The sequence below is a fragment of the Muscardinus avellanarius genome, assembly GCF_963383645.1.
Source record: "Muscardinus avellanarius genome assembly, chromosome: 9".
NCBI lineage: Eukaryota > Metazoa > Chordata > Mammalia > Rodentia > Gliridae > Muscardinus > Muscardinus avellanarius.
Window position 1 is genome coordinate 78,013,634 of NC_137795.1, and position 23,920 is coordinate 78,037,553.

General features: G+C 33.9%; 1 protein-coding gene across 2 annotated transcripts in view; it reads right to left on the reverse strand.

Annotated features, from left to right (window-relative positions):
* Nucleotides 1–2,417: 2,417 nt before the first annotated feature.
* ASZ1 (ankyrin repeat, SAM and basic leucine zipper domain containing 1) overlaps nt 2,418–23,920 on the reverse strand; it is a gene marked incomplete at both ends in the record, with an annotated part of 62,885 nt that continues 41,382 nt past the window's right edge. The window contains 3 exons of one of the 2 annotated variants that reach the window (XM_080701334.1): nt 2,418–2,570; nt 6,261–6,347; nt 7,285–7,390. In XM_080701334.1, coding sequence (XP_080557460.1) covers nt 2,418–2,570; nt 6,261–6,347; nt 7,285–7,390 — 346 coding nt within the window. Of the gene's footprint in view, nt 2,571–6,260; nt 6,375–7,284; nt 7,391–23,920 lie in introns of both variants that reach the window. The other variant, XM_080701333.1, reaches the window with a different exon arrangement.

The following is a 23,920-nucleotide window of genomic DNA, read 5'->3' on the forward strand; positions in this document are numbered from 1 at the left end:
CCACTTGATATCATTCTTTTTTTTCTTTTCCTTTTTTCCCCCTTTTGCAGTGCTAGGGATTGAACCCAGGGGCTTGCACCATTCTAGGCAATCCCTCTACCATTATTCTATTCTCTAGCCTTTGTCTCATTCTTCTTAAGTTCCAGTCTTTCTGGTGGTGTGTAATGGTATTCCTTGGGGACTCAATTTTCCTAATGACTAATGCTGCTGACCACCTGTTGGTTGAATTTGGCTCATGGGCCTGAGGCTGGTGACATTTGTCTAACCTCATGTGACCACTCTTTTAGTCTTCCTTTCTGGTTCCTTCTGTCTTGTTCCTATGCATTCTGGTGCCTGGAGCTCACTTCTCTTTGTCTACATCATTCCCTTGACCCAGTCTTATGCTATTATTAACATTATAAATCCACATTTTTTTTTATCTCCTGCTGAGTCTCTCTCATAAATTTCTGACTAATGTAATCTATTGTTTATTCACATCTCTTGCTTCCCCACCCTTCTAATTGCTCTGCTTTTCTCAGAAGCTTCCTTTCTTGAGTAAATGACAACTTCATCCTTCTGGTTACAAAAGCCAAAAAACTTTCTTTGCATATTCCTTTTGGCTTGGAACTCACCATCAATCTATAAGGCGATCCTATTGACTGTTCTTTAAAAATTGCTGAATGCAGCTGATTTTACTATTTCCGCTGCTAATTCAACTACTGTTGTATATGAATCTACTGCAATAACCTCCTAAATAGTGCCACAGCTTCCCCATTTTAACTGAGTCTGCTCTAAAATAGCAGCAGGGGAGATCCTTTTAAAATATACTTCAGATCCTGTTAATTCTCTGTACAAAATCTTCCAGTGGTTTTCCAGATCTTTCAGTTCAAACTAACAAACAAGGTTCAAATAAGCCAGACCCCTGTGGCTTCTCACTTGGCTCTAGCTAATCTGGCTTGCCTAGAGTTTCTGGAGTATTTTAATGCTGGAATGATATTTTTGCTTCTGTAGTTTTTTCTTGAATGGACATACTTCAGATACCTGCATAGCTTACAAGGCCTTCCCTGACCACTATTCTGCCTTCATTCTGAAGTTCCTGTTTGTTTTATTTTTCTTCATTGCATTTATTGCATCTGGTATCTTAAACCTTATTGTTGGCTTTTGTCCACTAAAGTATAAGTGCTTAATAATATTTCAACGCATGAATGAATGTTGGAAAGAGCATGGGATCTGAGGTTAAATAGTTTGGACTGAACTCTCAGCTTATGTTATTAGTGGTATGAATTTCATCAGTTTAACAGAATGTCTAATACTCAATTTCCACAAAATTAAAGTGCCTCGTGGCACTCCCCTATGAATTAAGGCAATATTTATGAAGGGCTTACTACAAAGTAAGCATTCAAATATTAATCTGTTCATCCTTTCCCTTCCCAAGAAAATCCCTAGCACTACTTTATGGTATAATGAGTTATTTTTGAGCAATACAACTTCTATGTTATCAAAACAAAGTTATAGAAATGTGAATGTAAAATCCTGATGCAGTTTTCAAAAATTAATTCCCCTTTGCTTGATGTTTACATCTCAAGCAATTGTAGAGCAAATGAATATGTTTAAGTGTAGCACTAAGTTAAGCAAGATTTAAATACTACACTGCTTGCCTGCTATATATTAGGTCTGTCCTTTCATTACCTTCACTTTTAAAATTTGAATATCAGTATTCTGATCTTGAAAAAGGAAATATTACATGGCACATGCCATTTACTGTCATAATGACTCTAAGAATGTTATTATGTATCACATTACAAAAAAATACACAAAAATTCCAATGCACTTTGTGCTTTTTATACTATTCTTTAATTTTCTGCTTTTGTATTTTGCATTTGAAATATTTTTTCCTACAGTACTCAATTAAAACTTTTACATTTTGCCTTTTATGTTTTAGCATAGTTTCAGAATTAATAATTTTCCAAAAATGTAATATAACTAAAAATCCAACAAAAAAATTCCTTATTTTGTTGGACTTGATAATGAAAGGGGAAATTTGATAATGAAAGGAGAAATAAAGACTAAAATTGAGCTACTGACTGGTAAACTCTTCAGAAATGCTCTAAGATTGTTTATGGGAAATGAATACACTTTTAAATGTAATGAAAATTAGGTAAAATTTTATTTTGAATGTGATTTAGTCATATGCTCAAACTAAAGAATTATGTATAATTCACTGCTTGATAAAAATTAACATAAAATGCAACAAACTATATTTATAATTTAAACCGACAAATCACTTTCTAAAGAAAAACTCTCTTCTTTATATTATCATAATTTTTTCCTACCGAGATGGGCAAAGAATGTGAAGTTATGCTGTACTATAAATGGTTAAGATCAATGCTAGGACAGCTTAAATAAGATGTATATAGAACTTAAAACAAGTATTAGGGTTATTTTCTCTGCAAAGTTAGCTTGCAAATGAAAAGCAGTAGCCCAAATCCACAGACTGAAATAGCTGTCTTCTTCAAAATTCTACTCTTCCAGGTAGATACTTCTTCCATTAATGGTATATGAGTTGGATCATTTTCACGTTCATTTTGTAGCTAATATTTAAAATGGAAAAAAGAAAAGTGTTAATGTACAATGCAGTAAAAATAAAAAATATTTGATTTATAAAAACCTATATGAATTCATTTGACTTCAATAGCAACTAAATATTCTCTTGGAAGACTTAAAGTGAACACATTTATCTTGAAAGACAGTCTTTCACCAGTATCCCATTACATTAAAAATAAATAGCTTTACATTAAAAATAAATGCTTCCATAGGTTGTCACATTTAAAAATGATGTATTTATGTCATGAAATAAAATTTCTTTAAATTATATTAAAGTTTCTATTTTGCCTACAAGGAAGGACAATTGATATTTATTTCTTTCTATATTAAATATCAAGTAATATCTTAAAAAAGTGAATCATTCTCATAGCAAGCCTACAATAGATGGAATTTAGCAAAAACTGGAAGATCAAATGAGTATGTTAGAAGTTTACTAATTTATTTAAATATAATTTTAGAAACAAATGTCAACAAAAACTTTAGTGGTTCTTTTAGCACTTTTCAGCAATGAAAGTACATGACCCCATTGAAATTCCCATAGATAAAAATTTTGTGCTAAAGAAGCCTCACCCATTGTGTGGTGTGGGGTGTGTGTGGAGGTAGATGGAACAGAGGGAGGAAAGTGAAGAGAGAAGAAAAAGCAAAGATGACTGCTGGGGGTGGCACAGAAGGGAAAGAATAAGCAGAAACCAAAAGATCCTTGAGAGATAAAAAGAAGCAGGCACATTTATAGAGTGATATTTACTAGAAACATCCTGTGCTGGAGTGGTGATATACTTTCAACATCAGCAGAAACGACGACTTCTAACTTCTACAGTGTAAATATTTAATTTAAAAAGGCTGCAAAATTAGTTTTAAATTTATAACAGAAAAACGGATTTCAATGCCAATCTCATTAAGACTTGGTCTAACTTCCAAATGGCTTCATTCACTAACAGATTCCTTTTTGACACTGATGCTCCATTTACTGAATCCTGAGATAGTCATTCTTTTTATTAACCAGTTACTTAGCATGACCCTTTCTGACAGGAGCTGTCAGTGTGTTGGTTTGAAAAAGAGGGATGTGGTGTTAAAGTCTAGACTTGACCTCTCCCACCCTCTCTCTTTGTTACCTCCATACATTTATCCATGATAACTCATGTTTCTTTAAAAAAAACTTATTATTGGAAAATTTTGAAATTACCATGAGATTAACAAACTCCATAGCATATTGCCAATTTTGGAAGGCTTAAATTCTTAGTTCCCTAAGTCAAATCTTATTATGATAATTGCTATTTATGAAAGACTAGTCTAGAAAACCAATACACTAAGCTTGCTCAAAAATAGACTTTTCTGCCCAAACAACTCTGTTATTACTATAGACTAATAAATAGGTTTTAAAGTATAATTCTTATGCAGAAATGTGTAAATCCTAGGAAGAGAAGGTCACAAAAAAGAAAGTCCTTCCATGTAGATGAAAATTCTCTTTATAGGTATACATTATTAAAATAAACATTATCATACCTGAGAGTACTGTTAATGTTTTAGAGTAAGTCTCTGAGGCAATACTTCTTAATTTTATACATTCAGAAAACTCTGATTATAATTTGATCTCAGGCCTCCACCCCCCCCCCCCACTTCCCTACTACATCTTTAAGTATGAACTGGAGACAAAATTAGTAACCAACTTTGAGGCAAGTATGTCTTAGGTAACTTCCTATGTTAAATGTTGATGCTTTGCAGGAAGTTTCTGTATACAAATCCTTCCAAATTATTTTTGGATCCCCCATGAAAACCATGCTAAGTAAAAATACCACTTTCCTTCAATTCTTCTAAATGAGATGAAGGTAGTGAAGATGAATGGTGTTATGATTTGTTTAGAACAGGTGACTAACAGATAGCAGGCACTCTTCTGTTTGTTGAATGAATAATAAATTCAGGGATAAAACAACTTCTAAGATGCCTTTCACTGACAAGGAGTTAGTGTCTCAGAGAATTCTGATGTGTATATTGTTCATCTTTCCATTCAAAATATTTTTCCTACTATTAGTTTGTAATTTGCCTTACAACTTCTTCTCTCTTTAAGATTCCTTTTGATTGAGCATTATGTTATAGCCAGAATGACAAATTATCTAGAACATGTATAAAGTTTATTTTGAGAAAAATAACTTTTTTTTTTCGGTACTGGGGATGGAACCCAGGGCATTCCAACTTCGAACTACACCCCCAGCCCCATTTTTTAAATTCTTTATCTTGAAACAGGGTCTCACTGAGTTGCAAAGGGCCTCCCTAAGTAGCAGAGGCTGTCTGCGAACCCAGATCCTCCGGTCTCAGCCTCCCAAATGCTAGGATTACAAGCGTGCAACACCGTGCCCCGCTGAAAAATAACTTTTTTGATAAAATATTCATAAAATAAAAACTCTTTAAAGCATATGATGTACTTATTCATATCATAGTCAACCACTAAGCCAAGCATGGGAGGGAGGGATGGAGAGGGAGTGGGATGGGGACTGGGTGGGGGCTGGCTGGGTGATATGTGCATTTATGTCTACACAAGTTTTTTACCCCATTATGATGTATTCATAACAATGCACCAATAAAAAAGAAAACATTCAAGTAGACTAAACCAAAGACACATTTTAAAATTTATTTCTTTAAAAACCACCATGATGACCATATAAAGGAAGAATAAACAGTATTATTTTAAGTGCAAAAATATTAGTAAAATATTAAATGAATTTGGGTTAAAGCTATAAAATCTAATGGATAACTTAATTTCCATATCAGATATGTCTTTGCAGAAATCAAAATTTTTACTAAATAGACATAAAAAACTCAGAGTTTTTTGGTAGACTCAAAGTATTACTTTATTCTCCATCTTCAACAAAGGTTCCTACTTCAGCACTTAGATCTTGGTATAGGCAAATCTCTTAAAGGGTAAAAATCACTTGTACTTAAATCCAGAAATATGCTGCTTCTATATGAATATAAAAGCAAGACTTAAAAGCCCACAGTCTTGAAAAAATAGCTAAATTATAAAAGAGAGTGCAGAAGAGTCTGGCTAACAAGAAAATTCCACTCACAATATCATTAAAAGAGCTGATAAATATTTCATTTGGCATTTTTGTATATCTACATACAGTTAGATGTAAATAATGTATAAATGGAATTTCCTACTTTAGCAAGCTAATAATTTGATTTTCATCTGGCTGCACATTAGTTTTTCTTTCGTAGGTGCTAAGGATTGAATGGAGGGATTTGCACATCTAAGGCTAAGCATGGGCTTTACCACTGAGCTACATTCCCAGCTCCTGGGTGCACATTATTATAGATAATACGTATATCATAGTTAGTATAGGACACTATAGTACATATATTTTGGGAATGAGCTGCTATTAAAAAATACAAATATTTTCATACTCCTTGGCACAACTTGCCAGATAGTTTTTGAAAGATGTTGCCACCATTTTCATACTGAGCAATCAAAACATGAAAAGGACAGACTGTTCTTTTAGTACATATTTCTTAATGACCTACAAAGTTTGTTTCCTATGCATATTCTTCCACTTGGAAACTGTCCTTCTGTCATTTGTCTAAGTGTTCCACTTGTTCTTATCAAACAGCTCCACTGCCCAACATCTTTTGCTGTAAAACATTTCCCTTAGCTTCCCTTCTCCTTTCTAATGTTAAATACATACCTTCTGAATTAAGTCTTTTAGTTTGCAAACTTCTTCATTCAAATCTGTAACATTACTAACCAGTTCTTCACACACTGAAGTAAAATTCCGAGGAGAAGCCCATTCTAGTACTATCTGTTAATATTTTCAAAAGTTATATTTTAAGTACTACAAGTTTTCCACAGCTTTATATACACTTAAATTATACAACAACATAATAATAATTTTTAGTATTATTGTGGTGCTGGAGATTAGATGCAGGGCTTTGTGTGCTGTAGGCAAGTACTCTACCACTGAGCTATATCTTCAGCCCTATACAGTATTATGAAACATTAAATTAAATAACCAAACTAGATTTTTTATATAAATCATGATATCAGTACTTTTATATAAATAGCGGAGTCAATTTGCATTTCCTAAATACAAGCACATTTCCTATTTCTAACCTTTTGTATGAGAATTAATATTAATAATAAAATATCTGTAGTGAACAGTCAATATGTGAAGGTTTAAAAATAACATTATTTCTATGTTAGTATTATATAAGAGTCGTAAGAAAACAAATGCATTTAATAATTATTACTACAGACAAGTAGCTAACACCAAATCCTATGAAGACTAAAAAAAACTTGCTTTTGCACGTCATTTAACATTTTCTCTATTTAAAATTTCCTTTATTAAAAAACTGTAAATTGATGTAATTTTAATAACACTCAACATGCTGTTTTGTTTTAACTTTCACTTAGGTGGCCTATCACTTTATAGTTTAAACAATTAAATCCTCTTTAAGAACAAATGACAAGTTCAATACACGGATCAATTTAATTTTTGATCTGACTCATTTTCTTTTGCTTGAGGGTGAGAATACAAAAGTTTTTCCAAGTAAGTAGCATGGAAAAGAGTAATATTAAGCAAATTTACTTGCTTATTAACCTTTTGCTAAACAACTGATAAAATTTTACCAGGTCAATATTATTTATTAAATTATCATAAATTCATCCGAAGCATTCATACATTGTTACATTTAATAACTTTTGTAGAATACCTTGTGAGAATTTACAGGCAACTCAGTAATAATATTCTGTACGGCTGTTATTAAATGGCCACACTGTTTGTTTAATCTCAGAAGAAAGTTGAGGAACTCATCTCCACTAAAGAAAGGAAACAAACAGGAATCACTGAAGAGCAATTTACTTCATTGTACTGGGTTAGTTACTAAAAATCTAGTCAAAATTAATTAGATTATTTAAAAATATTTATAGAAGAGTTAATACATATTAGGAACTGAAATAGGCATTTAATATAAAAGTCTCCAATATAAAGGATTTCAAATTTTGAGATTCAGGCACACAATTATAACTGTTATTAAGAAACACATGACACACGAAAATAAAAGTACCAATGTTCAAGTATCTACTTTGTGAAGACACTGTACTAGTTCTCTTTAGATTTATTATTTATTCAAATCTTTCCTCTCACATTTGGTGTTATTAAAAGTAGTTTGTAATTGAGACACCTAACATTTAGAGAATGAATTTAATATCACAAGTATGATGAAACTAGAAACACTTCACAGAGAAGATACTTGAACTGGAGCTAAAGGATAAGTCTGTCATGTAGGTAAAAAAAAGAAGGGATTCTGGACAGAATAAGTGCAAGAGTACAGGGTTAGGGACCATTAATATGTCTCCATCATCTTGTATCCCATTAAGATGTATGACTACAATGCACCAATAAAAAATTTAAAAAAGATTATTACTTAAAAGTATGAGCTAAGAAAAAAGGCTGCATGAATCTTTTCAATAAATGGTGCTGGAAAAATTGGCTATCCACTTGTAGAAAAATAGAACTAAATCCTTTCCTTTCACCCTGCACAGAAATCAACCTGAGATTGGTCAAAGACCTAGAAATTAGACCAGAGTCTATGAAGCTGTTAGAGGAGGACAGAGGCCCAACACTCCAACTTATAGGCACAGGTAGAAACTTCCTCAGCAAGACCCCCAAAGCTTAAGAAATTAAACTAGAATTAATAAGTGGGATAGCATCAAAGGAAATCATCAAGAGTCTAAAGAGAAAACCTACAGAATTGGAGAAGGTCTTTATCAAATATCCCTCTGAAAGAGGTCTAATATCTAGAATATACAAAGAACTTTAAACACTTTCTTTTTTTGGTGGTACTGGGGTTCCTGGAAGCCCTTCTACCTCCAGGCTACACTCCCAGACCTATTTTTTACATTTTTATTTGTAAACAGGGTCTCCTAAGCCAGCGCGCGCGGCTGGCTTCGAACCTGCGTGATCCTCCTGTCTCTGCCTCCCAAGCGCGGGGATTACAAGCGTGCGCCACCACGCCTGGCGAAATTTAAACACTTTACACTAGAAAAACAACCCAATCAAGAAAAAAGCAACTCAATTAAATAGACGTTTTACAAAAGAGGAGATGTAAATGGCCAATAGATACATGAAAAAGTGTTTAACATCATTAGCAATCAGGGACAAATCAACTCTCCACTGAGATTCTATCTAATTCTAACCCCAATTAGAATAGCAATCATAAAGCAGTCAAATAACAATAAACGTTGGCAAGGCTGTGGGGAAAAAGGTACTCTTCTATACTGCTGTTAGGATTGCAAACTAGTTCAGCCACTATGGAGATCAGTGTGTAGAGTCCTTAGAAAACTGGGAATGGATCCACCATATGATCCAGACACACTACCATTGGGTATCTTTCCAAAGGGGTTGAAAGCAGAGGACTACAGTAATATATGCATACCCATGTTCATAGCAGGAAAATTCACAATAGTCAAACTATGGAATCGACCTAGATGTTCATCAACAGATGAATGGATTAAAAATAATAGAAAATACACAAAATAAAAATTTACACAGCAACAAAAAACAAAATTACATCATTGCAAGAAAATGGAAAGACTTGGAGAATATCATGTTAAATGAGATTAGCAAATCACAGAGAGTGAAGGGTCATATGTTTTCTTTAATAGGAGCAGGATAGGGAGTGAATACAAGAGAGACTCCAGATGATGAGAAGAAACCTCAGGGAAGCCAGAGAGAAGATATAAGGGTAGGGGAGAAGAAGACTTAGGTTCATTAATAGGAATACTACCATAAACTACGTGTATACATGTGAATATATACCAATTCCAATCTTAGTACTCTGTATTGGGAGAGAGGAAAATGGGGAGGGGAGTACCAAGAGCATGTGTATATCATTGTCAACATGATTTACATTGTGATTTGAAACTATAATATACCAATACCAACAATAGAACAAAAAAGGCTTCATGAGACCCTTTATGAAAAGATTTTGTATTTGTGTTAATGTGGAGTTACTAAATGATCGTAAATGGGAAGGTAAACCCCAGACTTTTGTGAGAGAAAGTGTATATGAAGAGTGTTGTGGTTTAAGGGAACACAAATATTAAAGTATAGAGAATAGCTGGGAGACTCAGAGCAAAATCTTCCCAAGAGATGATTTAAAAAAAGCTTGAACTAAGAATCTAATAGTCTAATTGGAAGGAGAATTTAGGGTGGTAACTTAAGAAACTTTTAGGAGAATAAATTGAAACATCTGCTGATAAACTATATATAATACAAAAGGAAGAACCTAGGATGATTCTCAGTGATTTGGTTTCAATAGGAGTTAGTGCCCTCAATCAGGGAATTGAATTTGAGGATGGATGGTGAGAATAGGGGATGAAGCATAACACTATGACATAATACTTAGGAACACAAACTCTTGAATCAGGAGTCAAACCAAGTGATGATTCAGCTTCCATAATTACTAATTTTATGATCCTGAGCAAGCCTAATCCTGAGCCAAATGTTTGTTATCTCTAGAAGAGACAACAGGACTTTGAGGAGTACAGATGAAGATATAATAAAGTACAGAATAAAGCATTCTGTCAAACAAAGACTTGGCATTCAAACAAACTTAATTATGGTAATGATTGCAATGATTAGATGTTCAGGTGCTAAAGACACTAATAAGTAGCAGAAATTATAGGTCTTAGCTGGATATCCTGGTGCATGCCTGTAATCTTACTACTTGGGAGGCTGAGACAGGAGGATTGCGGGTTTAAGGCCAGTGCACAGTAAGTTGGCAAGACTTTATCTCAAAATGAAAAGGGCTGGTGGGGGGGTGTAGTCCAGAGGTAGAATGCCCCTGGGTTCAATCCCCTGTACCAGACACACACACACATGCATGTGCACACACACAGACACACAGACAGACACAGACACACAGACACACACACCAACCACATACCACACACATCATAACAAAAAGAAAGTGTAGGTCTTATCTGAAGTCTACAGATTCATGAAGCTAGATACAATTTAGAGATTCAGAAACCCTCCACAGGAAAAAATTACATTTTCATTTCACTAACCACTGATGGGAATTTAGCCTTCTTCTTTTTCTTTCTTTTGTGGTACTGGGGATGGAACCCAAGGGTATTCTATCTCTGAGCTACACCTCCAGCCCTACTTATATTTTATTTTTTATTTTAAAACAGGATCTCATTGAGTTGCAAAGGGCCTTGCTAAGTAATGGAGGCTGGCCTTGAACCACAATGATCCTCCTGTCTCAGCCTCCCAAATACAGGGATTACAAGTGTGTGCCACCACGCCTGGCTTAGCCTTCAATTCTGAAAATAAGCACAAATTACAGTAGTATTTGAAATGTCTGTAATTTGGTTAACAATAGAAATCAAATACATAGTTTGAATATCACAGAGAAAAAGGACATGTTGTGAACAGAGAAGCCATTAAAGAAAATATAGCTTTAGAAGTAGAAGAAAATTATGAGTTAAAGGTTGCTATGAATGACAATGTAGAGATGATTTCAATGAAGAAAAGGTTAAGCATGTTAAATAAGCAAGATAAGTCCACTGACTGGCAAGGAAGAAACTAACTACTGGAAGGTATGGAAAAATTTATATAACCCAGTAGAAAATCTGACCAAAACAGGCAATTCAAGAAAAAATTGAATAGATAGTAAATATGGGACTATAACAACAATAAGATGCTACATTCTAGCAAAATGACAAAAAATATATAGATCTTTAATATCTTACTTATACATTTTCCTCCAGTATTTCTCCTATGGATGAATACAACTGACATTATACTTCATATGCCATTTTATATTGTGACATTTATTTCATCTCATTGGTACTGGGGATTGAACATGGGGCATTCTACCTCCAAGCTACACTCCAGCCCTTGTTTTTTCAATTTGAAACAGGGTCACACTAAGTTACTGTGCACTGGCCTTGAACCTGTGATTCTCCTATCTCAGCTTCCCAAGTACTGGGATTACAGGCATGCTCCACTATGCCTGGCTATGTTTTGCCTTTTATAATTATTATTAGTGTTTTTCTGTGACACTCAATTTCAAAGTAATCTTTGAATCTTTTGAAATTCTTTTGAAATTCTTATAGAATAAATGAGTATACCAATAAAATCTAATCCAACCATTTCTCTGATGTTAATATTTAGATTTTCTAGCCTAGCATGGTGGCACATGCTTGTAATGCCAGTACTTAGTAGGCTGATATATGAGAACTGTGGGTTCGAGGCCAGCCTCAGCTACTTAGTGAGGCCCTTCTGCAACTTAATGAGACCCTGTTTCAAAATAAAGAGTAAAAAATAGGGCTGGGACACAGCTCAGAGGTAGAATGCCCCTAGGTTCAAACCCTACTCTCGCAAAAAAAAAAAAAAAAAAAAATAGATTTTCTAATTTTAGAATGATTATAAATAATTGATGTGAACATAATGTTTTATATAAATATTCTTATCAATATAGATATTTCTTTTTTGAGGAGGATCAGTTTCTTTATTGTAATTTTGAGGTATTTTTAACCCATTCAAGTAGATGTCAGGTACCTACCTCAGAGATCAGGTCTGGGCAGATACTGATGGAAATTTCAATTCATGGGTGAAAACTGATTATTTGTGTTTGAAACATCACAAAATAGTAGTAGAATGGTTATTAACATTTTAAAATAGCATTCTGTAATTCTGAAAATATACTAAGGTAGAGAAAAGTAAATGTAGCATATATATGCATTCTTGGAACAGAGATTATTTTAGAAAATTTGACACACAGATGAAAAGTGTCGTAAAATAAATCAGTAGCTAAATTGTTGAAGTCACATTACAAAGAGATTATAATTAATCAGTTCAACTTTCCTGCTGTTAGTTTTCTTATGACTTAATGACTAATTTCTTCTTTAAAGAATGACTTTGAGCAAATGAGAAGTAAAACATTTTCCATAACCGCATGTAAACAAAGTCTTTGATTTAATAACAAGGTCAAATTCCTGGAATATATGTCTGCTGGTTTTATTTTTTAAAAAAAATCAACAGTTTTAATAAGAGAACCATTCAAAATTCTGCACATTCTTTATGTCTATTAAATCTCACTAAGTAAATTCATACTGGCAACCCTGCCATCATATAAATAAGTAATATTAAAAAATTTAATGTGCAAGTCAGTAATGTAGAACTTGGAGTATTCCTTTACAGAAACAACAATTTAAAAAGTAAAGAAAATGAACAGTATATTAAAAAAAGTTTGCTGATTTTAAGTCTTTTCAATGGAAATTCTTCACAATATATTTAAATACTTAAGAACTGTATTATTTTGAAATGACAAGCATTATTTTTAATATAAACCTTCCTATTAAGATAGGTGTGGCGTGCACACTTGTAATCCCTGTAGTTGGAAGACTGAGACAGGATCATAGGTTCAAGGCCATCCTCAGCTACTTAGTGAGGTCCTTTGAAACTTAGTGAGACCCTGTTTCAAAATAAAGAAAAAAAAATAGGACTGGAGTTATAGCTTAGAGGTAGAATACCCCTGAGTTCAATTTCCCAGTACTTAAAAAAAAACCCAAATAAAAACCAAACTAAAACAACAACAAAAATCTCTTCCTGTAATAAGGAGCTATATTAAGAAAAAAGAACAGGGAAGGAGGAGTTATACAATGTAAACATTTTATTAAGTTTTAAAGAAATATGGATCATTTAAATCAATCCTTGGAAGACTTCTTTAAATTCTAAAATGGTGTGAAAATGTATTTATCTATCATAGTTTCAAGGGTAGCTTTAGACAGGCTACATTAGTGGTGATACTACTACAGTTATAAATATTATATTTTACAGGACATTACAATTCACTGACTCATTTATCTACTTATTCAATAAAATCTGTAGCAGGCGTGGTGGTGTACACTTGTAACCCCAGCACTTGGGAGGCTGAGAGAGGAGGATCACACAGGTTCGAAGCCAGCCTCAGCCACTTAGTGAGGCTCTCAGCAACTTAGGCTCTGTTTCCAAATAAAGTATAAAACAGGTCTGGGAGTATAGACCAGAGGTAGAAAAGCCCCTGGGTTCCACTCCAAGTAACACACAAATACACAAAATCTGTCTATATAATATGTCCTAGGCAGTGGAGAACATGGCTAATAGATACAGCAAGGTCCTCAAGTCATTCTGATAACACGGCAGGTATGGGAATCACTATATAAATTATGGCTATAATCTCCAATATGAGCCGGGTGTGGTGGCGCACGCTTGTAATTTCAGCATTCGGAAGACTGAGACTGGAGGATTGTGGTTTGGGGACAGCCCCAGCTACTTAGTGAGGCCCTCTGCAACTTAGTGAGACCTTGTTTCAAAATAAAGAATAAAAAATAGGGCAGGAGGTGTAGCTTAGAGGTTGAATGCCCCTGTCTTCCATCCCCAGACCCCGAAAAAAAAAAATCTCCAATATGTCTTAAAACCCACACATAGAAATCAACTTTCCACCGATATATATTTCATATATATATGTCATATACATATCCAAATATATCTATATCTATAGATATAGATATATATCATATTACTTGGACCTTAGAAGAATGTTTCTCATTTATATCATTATGTCTAGGAGTAAAAGTCAAAGTGGAATATGTAGAAATAAAAAACATACTTGTATTATTAGTGAAAAAAATAAAATTGTTACCATATTCCTAATTTTAAATAAATAATACTGAGCTGGTGTTAAAAGTAAGACAATGGGGAAACAGAAAAAAATATAAGCATTCTCTGAGATCAAGTGTTCAGGGTCATATGGGGGATTGAACTCAGGGTCTTATAACATGTATCCTGCCACTAAACTATATCCTCGACCTTTAATTTATTTTTTTTAAGTTTAAGACAGAATCTCTAAGTTGTCCAGGCTGGCCTCAAACTTTTGGCACTCTTGCTTCAGTCTCTAGACAAGTTGTAATTATAGGTACGAGCTACCATATATAGTTACTTGTAGAACTTTAAAAAATTCTAGAAGCAAAAAATGTCTTTTTCCTCAACACAGACATTATTCCTATGCGTAAGTCTCTGTGATGATGATTACTTTCTAACCCTATGAAACCAAGAGAAGAAAGGGAAGAGAGTTTTCTAAGTATTAAAAGAACAAACAGAAAAAATTGAGTTAGGAGAAGCACACATAAGCAAAAAGGCCAGGTAATTAACCACATTATGTGCAGCGAGAAGCAGAAGATGAGGAAAAATGTACTTGGTGCCCTTATCTCCAAAGAGGAAAGAAAAACACTGTACGAAAAAGAATATCTCATAGGTTGCTTATCACCAGGTGTTACTAAGTATGAGAAGCTCAAAATTACCTCGCTGGTAGAAGAAAACAGCATTATGGGTTACTTAGGATTCCAAAATCTAGGTGTTTTTACTACAGGAAATGTGTACATATAAAAATATTTACAAAAATATTAACAAGACAATCATATAATCTAAAAGGTAGGAGAACCTGTATAGACTTTCTGTTCTATGTTTAAATCCTTCTATAAGCAAAGACCTCCAGATGAAAGTATTCTGTATAATGAAACTACCTTATTTATTCCGAACAGTGTATTTCTACTTATGCAGTCTATAAGTCTAGCTTTTCATGGGTAGGCATGGGACACTGTTAAACTAAACTTAGTTAATAAGACATTAAAAGCTCTAGTGATTCTTTAGATGTATTAAGTTATATCTTACCCATCTTATAGTAATATAGTTAATTTTGGACTTGATTTTATCCTTATTAAATAAATCCCACTAAGAATTAGTGGATTTGTTCCAACCTGCCAAAACCTTTAAATTTATAGTATATACATACAAGGGAATTCTACTCAGCAATAAAGAAGAAACAAATTTTAAAAAACTTTATATTTTAGGTCTCCCTGTAGCCACTGAGCCCTTGAAATCGTCTCCTCTGATTATAATGGAATCAAACTAGAAATCAGTAAGAGAAAAACAGTAACAAGACCTACAAACACATAAAATTCAAATGATATACATGAATCAAAGAGGAAGCCTAAACCAAAATACAAATGTATACAGAAGTAAATAAAAATGACCACACAGCATCAAAATTTGTGTAATACAATTAGAGCAATGCTGAGAGGGAAATGTAAAAGGCTAAATCCTTAGGTAAAGAAGAGAGAAACTACCCAAAGAAAGAATCTAGACTTCTACTTCAAGAGCCTATAAAAAGAGCAAGATAGAGTTTAGGCTAGCAGGAAAAAAAATAAAGAAAGAAAGTAGAAATCAAGGGAATTAAAAATACAGAAATATTTCTAAAGTAAAAAGTAGGTTCTTTAAAAAATCAATAAGCCTCCAAAAAACCTAACAGAGATAATAAGAGAGAAGACAAAATTCACCAATATTGAGAAGAAAATAGGGCAGGACAACAGGGTATTCTCACAATTATCAAAGGATAATAGGAAGCCAGGTGTGGTGGTGCATGTCTGTAATTCCAGCACTTGGGAGGCTGGAACAGGAGGATCATAGGTTCGAGGACAGTCTCAGAAACTTAGTGAGATCTTGTTTCAAAATAAAAAATAAAAAGATCTGCGGGTATAGCTCAAAGGTAGAATGCCCTTGGGTTCTAACCCCAGTATTCTCCTTCCCACACACATACAAAAGGATAATAGGAAATATAAACAATGATTTTATGCTAGTAAAGTTGATCATTCAGAAAAAATGAGCCAAATTCTTGAAAACTACAAATTACTAAAACTCAACCAAGATGAAATAGATAAAACCTGAATAGTCAATAACCACTAAATAAATTAAATTTAAGCTGGTCATGGTGGCAGACACTTGTAATCCAGAGCTTGGGGGGCTGAGACAGGAGGATCACACAGGTTCGAAGCCAGCCTTAGCTATGTAGTGAAGCTCTCAGTAACTTAGTGAGAGCCTGTTTCCAAATAAAGTATAAAATAGGTCTGGGAGTATAACCCGGAAGTAGAAAAGCCCCTGGGTTCCACCCACAGTACCACACACCCCTCAAAAAAATTAAATTTATGATTACAAAGCTCTTCCAAAAGAAATTTCCAGAACTAGATGGTTTCACGGGAGCTTAATTAAAATATTTACAGAAGAATTACCACTATTTCTACACAATCTTTTCTAAAAAAGAAGAGGGCACACTCCTAACTCATCTTATAAGGCTAGTGTTACCCTGATACCAAAATTAGACAAAGCAAAAGCCAGAAACCTACAGAGCAGTATTTCTCATGAACCTAGATGTAAAAATCCTCAACAAAATACTGAAAAATCAAATCCAACAATTCATAAAATGGATAAACCATATCATATAAAATTAATCCCAGATATTCAGGCCTGGTTCAATGATTTTTTTTATTGGTGCACGATAGTCATACATCTTAATAGGGTAAAAGACTTGTGGAGACATACATGTACACATCACCCAAATAGCCCTTGCCGGATCCCCACCCCATTCCCTCCCCATCCCTCCTACTCATGCTTGGCTTAGTGATTGACTTTGATATGTTTGTTTAAATACATCAAGTGCTTTAGAGTTTCTGTCTTCTCCCCTTCCATCCCCTCAGTTAGGTCGCCTTATTTGCTCCTCTATAGGATCTCCTTCTTCATTGAGAGTTCCTCCTGTTACCCATTTCTCTCTAGCTTTTGCATATTAGGGAAAGCATCCATTTCTTATTGTTTGTAATTGACTAATCTTACTTAGCATAATGTCCTCCAGTTCCTTCCATTTCCCTGTAAATGATGCAATTGTGTTTTTATTTATGGCTGAGTAAAATTCCATTGTGTACATATCCCATAGTGTTTTAATCCATTCATCTTTTGATGGACATCTTGGCTGTTTTCATAGTTTGGCAATGGTGAATTGTGCAGATATGAACATAGACACGCATGTATTAATTTGGTAGTTTAGTTTTCTTTCTTTTGGGTAGATACCCAGAAGTGGTATTGCTGGATCAAATGGTAAATTCGTTCCTTCATAACCATAGACAAAAATCACATGATAATTTCAATAGAAAGATTTGATAAAATCCAACATCCATTTATGATAAAAGCACTGCAGAGAATCGGAATAGAAGGAACATAACTCAACATCATAAAGGCAATCTACAATAAGCCCACAGCCAACATCATATTAAATCTGGAAAAACTTCAAGAATTCCCCCTAAAAACAGTAACAAGACAAGGATGTTCATTATCACCATTTCTCTTCAATATAGTACTTGAGACTCTAGCCAGACTAATTAAGGCAAGAAAAGGAAATCAAATCAAAGGAGTACAAATAGGAAAAGAAGAACTCAAACTTTCACTATTTGCAGATGACATACTAAGAAGACCCAACAAACTCATCCAAAAGCCTTATAGAAATGATCAACAAATTCAGCAAAGTGTCTGGATACAAAATCAATCTTAAAAAATTAGAAGCTTTTCTGTACACCAACTATAAATCCACTGAAAAAGAAATTTAGAAAACACTTCCACTCAGGATTTCCCACAAAAAATTAAAATACTTAGGAATAAACTTAACCAAGGAGGTAAAAGACCTCTACAAAGAAAATTATAAAACATTGAAAAAAGAAATCTAAGATCTTAGAAAATGGTTCAATGATTAAAAGTCCAACATGTGATCTATCATATGTACAAGTTGCAGAAAAAAAACCCATAATGTCAATTGACAAAGAAAGCATTTGATAAAAATAAACAACCATTCCTGATAAAAACTTTCAGAAAATTGAAATAGAGCTGAGTTTTCTGTCTCATAAAGACAATCTAAGAAAACCCTATAGATAACATCACAGTAAGTATCAAACAATGTAATGGTTTCCCCCTAAGACTGAGAACAAGGCAAGTATATTCACTGTCTACCTCTCTTATTCACCATACTACTGGAAATCTTACCTATTGTAGCAGGACAACAAAAAGAAGTAAAAGGCACAAAGATTGGAAAGAAAATAATTCATCTCTGCAGATTACATGATTATTTATGTAGAAAATTTCAAAGTCTAGGAAAAATTCCTCGAAAAACTGAGTTCAGTTAGGTTGAAATACTCACAACCAGAGCACAAAAATCAACTGCTTCTGAAGAGTGAAATTAAAAAGTCAATTCCATTGACAGTTGCTCCAAAGGTAATGAAGTACTTACATTCTGTACAAATTTTGTTATATTTATACCTATGTAGCGAAAATTATAAAATGCTAAAGAAATAAGATCTTAAACTTGTAAAGGTATCTGTGTTCATGGAATAATAGACTTAACATGATTAATTCTCCATAAATTAATCAATAGAAGTAGTATAATTACTATCAAAATCTTGGAAAAGGATCTTGTAGACACAGAAAAGCTTAATATAAAATGTATATGAGAAAAAAAAGGTTCTATGATAGCCAAGACAATTTGAAAAACAAAATGGCTGGGTGTGGTGGCACATGCTTGTAATTCCAGCATTCTGGAGGCTGAGACCAAAGGATCACGGTTCGCAGACAGCCTCAGCTACTTAGTGAGGCCCTCTGCGATTCAGTGAGATCCTGTTTCAAAATAAATAATAAAAAATAGGGCAGGGGATGTAGCTCGGAGGTAAAATGCTCCTGGGTTCCATCCCCAAAACCGTAAAAAAAAAAAAAAAAAAAAAAAAAAAGGATTCATTATTCCTGTTACTGAGGTTTACTATAGAGTTAGAACAATCATTACAATATGATATAGGCTGTGCACCTCTAACTGGAAAATCTGATAACTCAATTAAAATTTCAGAACATTTTAGATTTTCAGATTAGGAATGTTCAAAAGGTAAAATTCATGCAAATACTCCATTTAAAAAAAAGCCAAATCTGAAACACTTCTGGTTCTAGCATTTCAGATAGGAGACATTCAACCTATGGACATTTAAAGAGCTCAGAACAAATCCACATACATATGTCCAACTCATTTTTGACAAGTAATCAGTTGAAATTCTTCTGGGATGGATAGTCTTCTAACAAACAGTGCTAGAACAATTGGATATCCATATATCAAAAATGAACCCAACCTAAATCTGTGCCTTTATAAAAAATGAATTCAGAATGTATCAGGACTTAAATGTAAATCTGTAAGACTTCTAAAAAAAGAGTAGGAAATATTCTTCAAGACCTAATTTCACATCAAAAGTATGATCCAAAAGAGGAAATTTTGATAAATTAGCATCAAGATGAAAAAAATGTCCAATAATAAAGACCCTATTGAGAAAATGAAAATAATAAGACTGGGAAAACATGTTAACATATATCCAACAAAAGACTTAAATCTAGACAACTCTCCAAAATCAGTATTATAAAAACAAGCTGGGCGTGGTGGTGCACACTGTAATGCCAGCTCTTGGGAGGCTGAGACAGGAGGATGGGACAGGTGAGGCTCTCAGCAACTTATTGAGACCCTGTTTCCAAATAAAAATATATATTAAAAAAATAGGTCTGGAAGTATAATCCAGAGGTAGAAAGCCTCTGGATTCCATCCCCAGTACCACAAAAAAAAAAAAAAATCAAAAGAATATAAGCAAAAACAGCCAGTTTATCAGCAAGGATACACTAATGGTAAATAAGACATGAAAAGCTGTCATGCCTTATTTTAGCATCATTAGACATTAGGTAATATAAGTAAAATCCCTGAATCACTTGTGCTTGTTGGGGGAATATAAGACAGTACTATCACTCTTGAAAACAACTGGCTAGCTTTTAAAAACAAACAAACAAACAAACAAACATGTAGTTGCCATTCAACCTAGAAAATGCCCTCCTGAGCATTTTCCCCAGAGAAACAAAAACTCACTTTCCAACAGATCTCCTAAGTTAGTGTTTATACTCAAATTTACTCAAGAACTTCCGGGAAGATGGCGACCGAGAAAAGCAGCACTTATGAGCCCTGCTAAAACTCGATCTCTATTGCCACAAAATCAGCGCTTTTCATAGCCAGAAAATGCCATTAGCAGAGAAATAAAAAATGTAAACACAAGGGAGAGAGAAAAAAAAGATTAGAAGAACAACCAGAGACCAGAAATCAAGGCTGCAATGCAGCAGCGGGGCAGTGCCGGCACCATCTTCTCTCACAGCACCAGGATCCAGAGAGGAAAGGCAAATAAGGAGCTGAAGTGAGCAGCTGCGGATCATTCGATTGTAATTCAGCAGTTCTTGCAAAGAACATCTAAAACTCCCAGTGGTCAAGCTCATCAGGGACTCAGAACAGAGCTCAAAACCAGAAAAGAAATATATCAGCCTCACAGCCGAGGGCGTGGCAGCAGCGCCATATTGCCAGCAGTGACAGTGAGTTCACCGTGCCCTCAACAGCTCCTAATCAACACACACAACTGCGAGTGAAATTGTGGCCCCTAAAGGAGAAATCCCTGTACTGCATGCCCAGGGACTTTGATAATCTCCCTGGGTGTGAGATTTTGCAGTCCAACCCAGTGAAGGAGTAGTGGTGGCAGAGATACCACACCCTAGTCGCAGCTTCCCATGGGAAAACGCCCAGCCCGGCACCCCCATGGTGTAGCGCAGCCTTGATTAAATCCCTGGGTCAGAGACTTTGCAATACAATCCAGTAAAGGAGTAGTGGTGACTGAGATTATCACAGACTCGAGGTACAGAACACCCAAAGTGAAGTCGTAGTGACCCAGGGAAGGCACAAAATTCTGAAATCATAAGAAAGAGAAACAACAATAGAGCAATGAATGCCCACAACCCCATATTATCAGAACCTGATAACAAAGAAATTCAGAGATCTCCAGAAGATCAAATCAGGAATATAACTGTAGAAATAATACAGGACCTTCGAAAAGAATTTAGAGAGAGCCTGAAAGACATAAAGGATGCAATCATTGAGATAAAGCCCCCAATTCAAAGTATAAACAATCAATTAGGCACATGGAGAATAGAATCTTGCTCCTAGAAGATGATCACTCCAAAAACGAACACATAATTTCTAACTTAGAAAAAAAAATCAGACAGCAGGAATCTGACATTGAAGAAATATGGGCCCATTTTCAGAGAGTTAACCTAAGAATAATCAGAATAGAGGAGGGAAAAGAAGGTGAAACCAAAGGGATCAGTAATCTCTTCAAAGAAGTAATAGCAGAAAATTTTTCAAGCATAGAGCAAGAGGTCGATACACAGGTCCAGGAAACTTATAGAACTCCCTTTAGACAGGATCAGAGAAGAGGTTCCCCACGCCACATAATTGTCAAAATGACCAATGTGGAAGCCAAGCAGAGAATCTTAAAGGGAACAAAAACAAAAGGCCAAGTGACATTCAGAGGCAAACAAATTAGGAATCATCCCAGACTTCCCAAACCAAATCATGAGAGCCAGAAGGGTTTGGAGTAACATATTCCAAACTCTGAAAGAAAACATCTTCCAGCCAAAAATCTCCTACCCAGCAAGACTTTCTATCAAATTAGACGGGGAAACAAGAAGCTTCCATGACAAACAGAAACTGAAGGAATTTATGTCTTCAAAACCAGCGCTACAGAAAATACTCAAAGAGATTTACAAAGAATAGGTAATACACACCAGAACCTGAGAAACAAGATTTTCCATCCAGCAGACAACTAAGACTGGTTATCTTTGGAGATTCATTATTTATTTTAGTCTTTTACCTATTTCTAAATTGTATTGTTTGCTTTTATTGTTGCTAATTTTTAGGATTTCTAGTTGGAATATTAATATACCTTCAGATATAGCATTTGGAAATATTTTGTATCATTCTATCAGTAACTTTTAACTCTATTTACACTGTCTTTGGATGTACAATATTTTTTTATTTTGGGGGAAGTTTGTTTACCCTTTGTTGCGTGTGCCTTTGAAATCATATCCAAGAAATCACTGCCAATTTCAATCTTGTGAGGTTTTATGACCCAGATTTTCTTCTAAAAGTTTATAGTCTTAAGATTTATATTTAGGCCTTTTATCTATTTTGAGTTAATATTTGTATATGTTGTTAGGTAAGGATCCAATTTTATTATTTTTCATGTAATTATTATTTTTCAACAATATTTAGTGAAAAGATTATTATTTCCTTCACCAAATATTCTTGGAAACCTTGTCAACAATAACTTGACAATATATGGAAGAATTTATTTCTAGGCTTTTTATTTTACTCCATTGGTTTATATATCTGCCTTTATAGCAGTACTACACTGTTTCAATTATTGTAGCTTTATAAGGTTTGAAATCAGAAAATGTACATCTTCTAGCTTTGTTCTTTTTGAGATTGTTTTGGGTATTTAGAGTTAATATTTCATGTTAGGATAGATTTTTTCTGAAAAATAAATAAATAAATGTATGATAGTTTCACCTAAAAAAAAATATCCTCTGGTAAGAAAGAAAGCAAAAAGTAATATTGAATGTTATCTCTAAATCATCAAAAGCTAGGTATCAGACAAATGAATCTGTTATGTGAGATTATCATTGTTAATTTTGGATAAATTGCTATACTATATGTCAGCCACTAAGTCAAGCATGGGAAGGAGGAATGGTGAGGGAATGGGGTGGGGATTGGGTAGGGGCTAACTGGGTGATGTGTACATATATGTCTACAAAAGTTTTTTTTATCCCATTATGATGTATGAATACAGTGCACCAATAAAAAAAATTTTAAAAATTACTCAAATGTTCTTCAATATGTAAGTAGCATAATCTGGGATACACAAAAATGAATGAAACGTACTGATATATGCAAAATTTGACTAACCTCAAGGAATTCACACTGACCACAAAAAGGTAACCTCATAAGAACATTTACTTTATAATTCTATTTATATAACATTTTTATAAAGATGGAGAACAAATTATTGGTTAAACTCTGTAGATTTTACCAATGTAAATTTTCTGGCTTTGATATTATACAATTGTTATTATGTAAAATATTAGGTAAAACTGAATAAAGGGTACATGAGACCTTCTTGTGTATCTCTGAAATATGTGAATCTTTAATTATTTCAAAATAAGAAGCTGAAAATAGAGCTGAGCTTACATGAGAAATGCTTTCTTACTGACCTAAGAAATACTACTACTTTGAATTTCCAATTTGACATATAAGTACTTTGAAGAAAGTAAGAAGTATACTAGAAAAACTTGGAATCTTTTAGTAGTCTAATTTATTAAGATGCAATTAAAAACAGAGCATGAATATTTTTATGTGAGTTAACAAGAAGATGCCCTCTTTCATTTTTTGGTAAGAAAACTATAAAAACTGACTTTATAGAAGATGCTTCCCATTTTTAAAAATAGTATATTCCAAAATCTATTTCCTTGGGAAAATGATGGTATCAAATGAAATGACTCAGACATTATAAAAGCTAAACTAAAAA